General features: G+C 33.5%; 1 protein-coding gene across 1 annotated transcript; it reads right to left on the reverse strand.

Annotated features, from left to right (window-relative positions):
* Window positions 1-881: 881 nt before the first annotated feature.
* LOC107031104 (F-box protein CPR30-like) lies at window positions 882-2,045 on the reverse strand. The gene is given in 1 exon segment (NM_001323464.1): window positions 882-2,045. A coding segment is annotated over 1 exon segment (1,164 nt).
* Window positions 2,046-10,111: the final 8,066 nt, after the last annotated feature.

A 10,111-nucleotide genomic window follows, 5' to 3' on the forward strand; every position in this document is an offset into this window, starting at 1 on the left:
CTGTTTTTATACTTATGCTACATTCACATCTTTTCATGATGTAGGTCCTAGCATCAGCTACCAACGGACATCATTCGTGCCATCTTTTGAAGCTTGTGGATATCAGAGATGATGGTGAGCATCTGGCATCCTAGACCAGCTTGTTTGCTTTTCTTCATATGTTAGCTTTTGTTTTGCCTGTGAGACGACTTGATTGGTTCACTTTTGGGACTTGTATTTATATTGTTAGACAATTGTGTACTCGGGACTGGTTCTAGGGTGGTTTCCTTTGTATTTAGTCTTTGGTTTGTTTTTCGTTTGTCTTTTCTCATTGTTAGTAATGTTTTCTATTCAGTTCTACCCTTGTATTCACTACTTGTGGGTCTAGGTAAAGCTCGGCTTACCCACTTGTGTGTTTCAGTAGGTGGCTTCATGACTCGGAAAGTCGGGCCATGACAACATAAATTTTAGTTTTAGTGTATACTAGTTCCTTGAAACTAAATCTTTTGGTTATAGCCTCTTAAGTTGAATTCACTATAAAGGTCCTCATAACTTTTTTATCAGTTAAATTTAATCAAGAGGCTGCTACAATGTAAATTAAATAAGACTTTTTCTTGTAAGAATTTTACTGTCTAGTTATGCACTAAGAGGTTGTGAATGCAACTTATAACTTCAGTCAATCCAAAACTATGCATATATCCAAATTACCAACATGTGAGTGACACTAAATTGAAAGAGAGTATATGAGTATAATAAGTTTTCACTGAATACATAACGAAATAAAAGATGTAAGATGAGACATGGTGAGCACTTCGTAATTTAAAAAATTATAAAACAAGTTTTTGCCTCAACTTGGTTCATATCTGGTGAATATCAAAATTTTGCAAAAGCAAGTGCAATTCCTAATAATTTTCAACTTGTGTGCTACCTTTAGGGATTGACATCAAGCTCTCTCTATAAACTATAATTCTCAAACTCCCTGGATAACCATGTAATTTATATTCCTCCACTTTGTCAGAGTTTAGATTATATGAAATCACAATTCCCCTTTTATCTTGAAGAAGCAATAAACTATCGTTCCAAATAGCCAACGGGGATTCAATAGGTGGACATCTTATTGTAAATTTCTTAATCCAAGAGTCGTTCACATTATACTCTTTCATTATCCAAATATCAGTTATTTCTTGTACTGGACTACTTACCCTTCGCGGGTCAGGGTAGCAAATAAATGTTAAACACTCATCTAAGATCGTGAGGCAATGAACCTTCTCGTCATACAAGGAACACATTTCAGGCACTTGCATTATGCGAAAAACTTCAGTGCTAGAATCAAAACAAAGAATTGCCACCAAATTTCTATGGGCATACCAATTGAAAACGCCCTTGTAATACATTTCCGCAAAAGGGCAGTTATAAGGCCAAGGAAACTCTTCTTCCCCAAACGGTAGATTTCTCCACGAATCAACGCTAAAATCATAAACCTCCCCTATCCAATCCACCACACTAGGGTCATTGAATGGTTCTTCCCCTGAAATTTCTGAAATTCTAACTACCTTATAGGTCCTTTGGATCGCGTCATAAACAAATCCAACACCTCCAATGGCACGATAGAAACCACGAGGGCAAACAAAAGGACTTTTTGGGAGAAGCCGATAGATTCTTGTAGCTGGATTTAATATAACAAAGTTTACGTAATCTGTTAAAACAATCAAACCATGGCAAGGACCGTTGAATTGATGAAAGATACTACCATAACCGGTGGACAGATATGGCACCTCTAGATCACGAGTAATATAATCAAGATCATCATCACCATTAGGAGTTCGGAGAAAAGATAAAGGATTTGTAAATACATTTTGTTCTTTCAATGATCGTTTAAATAGAATGAATTCGTCTTTTTTTGAAGAGGTGTAGTTATGATGAAGATTGATGAAACTAAACGATTGTATGAGAATGCACCAAGTTTTAGTAACACATTTGAATCGCATAATAGATTTCATTGGGAGCTTGAAAAATATATAAATCTCCACATCTTCTGATAATTTCTTAATTGTTCCATTCATCATCTTGAATTTTTTGTAAGGTAATTTACATTGCACATCTGAAATTATTTCTTTGTGTCGTAACCTGTATTATTATTATTTTACCTTATTATATCCGCACCATAAGTAACTGCCCATTAAAATTTGCATTTCTGTGGCTCTTAAGGTTGAACTGTGCAGTATTTTTTGTATCCCATGCATGTCAATTCACTAGAGTACTGATAAATATCAAATGCATCACTATGCATGTCAATTCACTAGAGTGATTTTAGAACAAAAATGAGTAAAATGAATTCATATGACATCTTATTTTTATAAAATAAACATATTTTTTTAAGGATTAGTTGTTAATTGGTGTTTTCCTTTATTTTCTTATTTAAATTTTATACCTGGTAGAATGTGAAATAAAAATATGGATATGAAATTGTAAGTAAATTAAACAATAGATTTGGAATTACAAAGCTAACTTTCAAGATAGTGAACAAAATAAAACTCGACCGACTTTATAGCTGAAAATAAAATTATTCGGTATGCTTTAACCCTGCGAAGTTGAGTCTTTGTTATAGAAGTACAATTCGTATGTTGATTAATTTTAATTTTATTTTGTTCAAACACATCATACAATTGTGCCTTGCCTAATACATTTTTGTAGATCGATATTATTGGTATATATTTCATTTTACATCTGTAACACCTCAAAAATTGATAAGTGGAATAGGAAACGAAAATTTGTATCATTGTATACTATTTAAGCATTTGATATTGTTATATATATGTGTGTTGTAAAGCTTAATTATTTTCAATATATTTGCATATTTTAATTTACAGAAATTCAATTTTTTGTCTTTATGTATATTGTTCTTCAGATTTGTATGTTCAGTCTATCCACTGTTTCATTCAATTAATTTACATACACTATATTTCATATACTGACCTCATCATGTCTTGCATCTTTTAATTATATAGATATATGTACTCAAGATCGACATCAAGAGCTTCGGTTAGATCCTTTTCATTGGTGAAATATCCTTGCTTTTGAAGGGCTCCAGTTCAATTATTTATTTCTTTATTTAATAGATTGTTAGTAGTTTTAATAGATGGGGAAGCAAATATAATTGATTGAAACATCTCGCAATATTTATATGAAGCATAATAAAGTGTTAAATAGTTAACTTGAAAACATAATCTGCAGAAAATCTACATAATTAAAATTCAAAAAAGGCTAAATTTTCTCAACAATTAATTTATAATAAATATTTAAAATTCAAATTCATCTTAAAGCTATGTAATTTATTGTGCTAAAAAAATATTGCAGTAATTGAAAACAAATTCAACACTCCTTTGCATTAGATACTGCAAGTTAAGAAATATTCCTCCTCAATTTCTACTTTGGCAATTGATGTTGAATTATATATGTTTATTGTTATTTAACTTTTAAAAGTTCATTCTTTCATCTTTTTCTTCTTTATACTTTGTGCTTAAAAAATGACTTCAATAACTTTGTCGTGTTTAAAGGCTCTTTTGAAAGTGCTTTAATTTGAACTTTGTATGATTTGAAATATGTTGTTGTAAAGATTTTTCTTCCATCACATATCACATTGTTTTCAGAATATGGTTTTATTCTTAAGGACCAAATTGATAATTTTCGTCTGTGGAAATTTTTGAGGCATTGAAAGAGATTATTATTTGTCATTTTTTATGTTAAAATTTGTTGAACAAAGCATGGTTGAAAATAACCCTAAAGAGTTAAAATGGATTGAAAATAGCCAATGCGGGTCAAAAGTAGTTCTAACGTGTTAAAAATGATATGGTAGTTCATTAGAAGAACTCACTTTCAATTAAACTCTCGATACCACTATTGGTATTTTTAAAGTGGGACAGCAAAAAGAATTGATTGAAATATCTCTCAATATATTTACTAAGCATAATAGGGCTTTGAATAGTCAACTTGAAAACATAGTCTACAGAATTCTGCATAACAAATATTCAAAAAAAAGATTAAATATTCTTGAAAATTGATAAGCCTAAAAAATATTTAAAATTCAAATTCGTTAACTTATTATGCCAAAAAATTATAATAACTAAAAGCAAATTCAACAGAAACATTCTATTGTATCATTCAGACATTCGTGGGCCTTGTTCTAGTTCAGTAAAGGCTTCATGAATAAGTACCAACCCACGACCTGGTGGACATCAGTACAAAGATACTATATGAGTACAAGTCCCAAAAGTGCACCAAAAGTACATATTCGTCTCGGAGACAAAAGAGTAGGCAACAACTATGTACAGTAGAAGATAGGCCGAACTAGGATGCCATAATCTAACCCTCAACTCTAAAATCCTCTGCAACTAGATCGAATCAACGTTGACAACTAATACTAGGATCTTCATCAAGAAAACAAATATAGAGTGCAGTATGAGTACCAAAACAACATGTACTCAATAGGCATCATAGGTCGACTGAATTTGGAAAGTAAAATCAATCTGAAAAGCAAGAAAATAAAATCAACCAGATGTCAAGCGAGCAAAATGACAACAAACGAATAACTACAAAGCACACGAGTCCATGAACAAATGAAAAGAACAACAGGAAACTAGCTATTAACCTAATTGGCCCCATGAGCCCAAAGGGTACACTAATGCACAATTGAAAGTAAATAACTCGAATGGACTCCTTTAAGCCCGATGGGTAGACAGAATAGCTATAACTATTTATGAATGAGAACTAGTGAAATCCAAAACAAGGAAGTGCATAGTCTGGATCTCAAACCACGGCTAAGACATGCCAAGAACCCAATAGAACCATACCGCCAAATCTCAACCTAACAAGGATAATGTGTCTAAAATCCAGATTGTGACTGAAGACGATGTGCCCGAACCTTGACCCGCGACTATATGATTAGTGTGCCCACAAGTTAAACAATGACTATCAGATTAATCGGAGAAGGAATACATGACATAAGTCATCATAATAAGGGCTACCATAAATTAGGGCTCAACTTCATATCTGCCACAAGCCACTTTAAGCTTGAGTCGAAGACCAATCCCAAAGCAGTCGAACGAAGCCCGGTTTCACAATCAAAAAACATTGGGGCCATAGCATTAAGAGAGTTATGGATGAAAGGTAACAAGAGTCGAGTTTTCACCTAGTTAAGGCCTCATATCAAACTCAAGTCTGCTATACTAGTCTATATGGAGCTAAGTCGTCCGAAGTGACGTTGGAGTACCTAAAGGCTTATCGACTCCAAAACGCAAGTCTAAGGCAGTCACTAGTCTATGTCTAGGCCAAGGACAAGAACAAGCTACAAATAACAACATGAATTCACAAATACCTCAAAGTTGAGCACACACACTTCAAACTTACACTTCCGTAGTTTCCCCTTCCAAAAGGCTTCCAATCGTTGCCAATATATGAACGAAACATCAATACAAACGTGTCGGCACCAAAATCAAAACAATTGAAGACAACCCAAAGAACGAGTCAAACCTGCATCAAAAATCTCAAAATTGACTCCATGAATTGTTCCTATTAGCTCAAAGAACTTGTGCCAAGAAAATGGGCACAATCCGAGCTCAGAAAATAACCAATTCAGATCATGCAACAAAAAGAATCCAATTCACCATTAAAGCTCAGAACCAAGAAGGAGGGAAAAAACTTACGGTTTAATACGGTGAAGAACGAGCCAACCAAAGTTCCAAAGCAATCCACTAACCAATTCCCATAATAACATTGATTTCCCACAAAGAAACGAGTTCTCAAAGCTCCAAAATCAAATACAACATAAAAGAAAATAAACCCAAAAACGAGTTGAACTACTTGCAGATCCCACAAAAACGGTCACTATGGCCGCTTAAGCAGCATCACAAAAGTGATGACCACTAAAGCGGCCGTAGACAGCCTACTGTTAAACTAGTCGCCTAGCCTCTTAAGCAAAGTCACGGCTGCTAAAGCGCCTGGCCTGAGGTGGTAGGTCTTGCTTAAGAAACACCTTGGACGCTAAAAAGACTTCGTCTTAGAGCCACTTGAGTGGTTGCGCTAACACAATGCACTAAAAAATTTAACGAAGTCGCAATAAACTCTGCTTAGGTGCTTAAGATTGTTTTGGATGCCCATGCACGCAAACAAAATATGTTATCTCACTAAATTTGGCAATCTGGACTTAACGAAGATGTCAAAGCTTCCAACAAAGTTTATCTCGATGAAAAGTGGTTCCCACGCCCAAACTCTATTTTAAGCTTATACCCTCAAGGTGGCTCGAAATAAGATACAAAGCCTCGAAATCCATGTTGAAGGTTCTTCTGGATTAAACTCAACGTTTTGGAGCTAATGAAACTGTCAAAATTGTAAGTTGAGGTCGTCCACCAAAAGTTTTGACCAAACTCAACCATTCAAATTTCAAAAGCTCCAAAATATGAAAACTAGCATAAAAAGCAAACGAACGACCAAGTGACTGAACTGTTTGTCCTAGCAAGTTATAAATGACTTAGGGTCACTATAGGAATGCTTTGTATGCCGAAAATAATAAATGAACTAGGAGGTCATTACATACAAGTTTTGAAGTGAGATGATGATCCCACACTATTCCTTGTTCAACCACAACAATTCCCCAAATATGTCCCTTCTAATCGAGCTCAAAAGGGACTTCTTCTCTATGAAAAAATGAGAGAGAAGAGAGAAACTAAACCCCAACAATCACCTAGTAGACCCGAGGTCATGAGAGCAATGTTGTCTTTGTGGAAAGGGCCACGTAGTGGCGGAGGTCAACGGGAGCACCCTTACTCCAAAGAAAGCGGACCCTATTCTACTAGATCAATATTGTTGAAGCAATCAAGCTTTGCGGGAGCGGGGCACCGTTGAAGTTATAGCTGGTATGGGTGGCTCACCGTTGGAGCGGTTTTGCCAAAGTGAGTCAAGCTCCACGAGCTGTAACATTAACAACAAATGTTCCAACATACTTGGGATAAAATCCTATGTTTCAAATTGATCCTCAAGATTCATTTAGAGTCCCACGAACACAAATCGAATATGCCCCAACCTAAAACAACATTCCAGACTCAATGAGACCGTCAAAACTCCAATAGAGACCGTTTTGATGAAAAATGTGGCCTATACGATTATACCCCAAGCTCTATTATAGCTAAAATCAGAAGGTAGCTTGAAATGAGCCTGAAATCCTTGAGACCCTAACCAGAGGTCCATCTAGACTAAAATTGACATTTTGAAGCTAACGAAACAATTATAATTACATTCAAAAGTCATTTACCTGAAATTTTTATCGAAGTTAAATATCTAAGTTTAGAAGCTCCAAATCATGGAAACTATCTTAAACAACAAACATGCTTGGTGACCGTCTTGTCAGTCTTACGAAGTCATAATTGACTCGAGCGGTTATGGAAAATCTCTAAATATAAAAAATACAGGAAAATGGAAAAAATGACCTAGATGATCATTACAACATCCACTACTATAATAAGCCTTTTCTCCACGATAATTACATCGAAATTAAGTTCAATCCTTACTAGCTTATCTTTGAAGCAATTTGAGATCGGAATAAGATTTGTAAAATGGTACGTATCTGATTTTACAAACTAGATCTGGAGGTATTGGAGGGGTAAAGGGGGTGTGAGTTGTGTTGTCTTCATCTATGGATGAAGATTAAAGTTGAAAGTTAAATTTAGCAAAATCTGTTATTTGCTATTTTTATTTTGAAAGCTTCATTTTATTTTTCTTCTACCCTACTTCAAATTTCAGCTAATTTATACAAGTGTCCCTCGCCTCAATTTTTTTAAAAAAAATTATGCAAATGCACATGTAATCAATTCAATTTTCTTAATGAAATATTAATTCCTTTTGAGATATTAAATATATCAATAGTGGATATAAAATAATAGATTTAAATATCAGATACGTATTTAAGAAATAAAGATAGTTTATGCACTTCACCAAGAAAATCTTTTAAAATTAAGGGTGCGTTTGGTATGAAGGAAAATGTTTTCCACGAAAAATGTTTTCCTAAAAAATGTTTTCCTAGAAAATAAGTAGATTTTGGACTTATTTTCTCGTGTTTGGTTGGTGAGTAAAAAATATTTTTCGGAAATAATTTTTAGTGTTTGATTTATGAATGAAAAATGTTTTTAAGAAACATCTTTTATTTTTACTAGAGTAGAAAATAATTTATGAAATTTAACATATTTTTTAAAAACAATTTTTTTTTTTTTTGGGGGGGGGGGGGCAGGGGGTAGGAATGAAAAAATAAAATTTTGAAATTGAAAATATTATTTTAAAATTGATGTTTTTTCCCAAAAAAATGTAATTTGAAATTAGTGGAGAGTTTTGGAAAATGTTTTCCTTAATTTTTTAAGGGAAGTCATTTTTCTTAATTTTGAGGAAAATGAGTTGATTGGAAAACATTTTCCAAAACTTTTGTCCCAACCAAACATGAGAAAAAATTGAAAAACATTTTCCAGAAAATAATTTCCTTCATACCAAACACACTCTAAATGAAAAGAATTTCCAAACCTAAATTTATAAAATAGGTTAAGAAAGGAAGAGGGTGGTATAACAAGAAAACATGTTGGAAACGACGATGGGCGGTGCGGGACGGGTTGAGTTTAATCCGCAAATCTTTTAACACGCCTCACATAGACCCTATCAACATATTTTTTTAAAATAATTTTTTTCTAGTTAAGTTTGATATTAAAAATAAAAATCAATCAAAATAAATTCATTTTTATTAAAGGGAAAATTATGCGGCTAAGATAACTTATACTATTTAATTGATCATTATAGCTATAGTTTGTCATAATTACTACTCGCGACTAACATTATACATTAATTACATGGGTTGACTTCGCGTTTGTATAATTAGTCATGTTTGTATATGTATAATTCGTCAGGATATACAAATACTTATGTATAATATATAATTTTTTAACCAATATACGTAAACAATTCACCTCTCCCACGCCTCTTTCCTCCCTCTCTCAATCTGCTCGCCTCTCTCCTCCCTCTCTCAATCTCGCTCGCCTCTCTCTTCCCTCTCCCATTCTCTCTTGTCATTTATACAAATGTATATGTATAATATACAGTTATATACAATTATATACATATACAATTCACCTCTCTCCCACTCTCTGTCCTCTCTCGCTTGCCTCTCTCCTCCATCTCTCGATCTTGCTCACCTCTCTCCTCCCTCTCCCAATCTCTCTTGCCATATATACAATTACATATGTATAATATACAATCATCTAACCAATATACATATACAATTCACCTTTCTCCCACTCTCCCCCCCTCTCTCTCCTCTCTCCTCTCTCTCCCAGTCTCGCTCGCCTCTCTCCTCCATATAACATGTAGCTACAAATCGTAATTATTAAACTATAGCTATGGAGAGTAATTAATTATTTTTAAGTGTCTATATGTGAAAGTTTCCCTTCATTAAATTGTATTAATTTAATAAATAATGACTGAAAAACTAAATTTTTAGAGATCAACTCGAAAACATGTGAAGAAATTGTATTATTTTTTTATCGAATGTGTTTCATTTATTATCTTGAAAATTTTAGTAGCTTTAAAGAAATTATCTTAATAAATACTTTATTACTCTTATAAAATGTAAGAAGTTAAAAATTAATTTGAACCCGCATAACATTACATATACCCACAACCTGACCCGCCCCCAATTAGTTTTAAAACAACCCACTTCGACCCGCCCTGCTCAACCTTAGACCCCTCTCACTCCATCGCCATCCCTACATGTTGTAGAATCTAGTAATAAGCAACAAAAGATGGGAACATTAGAGTGTATATATGAATTCGATACCTCCATTTGGAACTTTGGAATGTTATGCTAACAGAAGATACATATAGATTAAGTCAAGGATAACTTTTTGGGAGAGGCAATTTAATTTTTTTTAACTGTGATACATATAAATAATAGGCTAATGATTGTACACTTCAGACTTGAAGATAATAACAAATACTTGGTCATGGCTGATTTCTACAAAGAAGATGGTGGGCTCTTATGGATTTAAAGCTATTGTACAAATAAATATATATATATATATATATATATATATATATATATATA

This window comes from Solanum pennellii, chromosome 1 (assembly GCF_001406875.1).
Source record: "Solanum pennellii chromosome 1, SPENNV200".
Taxonomy (NCBI): Eukaryota; Viridiplantae; Streptophyta; class Magnoliopsida; order Solanales; family Solanaceae; genus Solanum; species Solanum pennellii.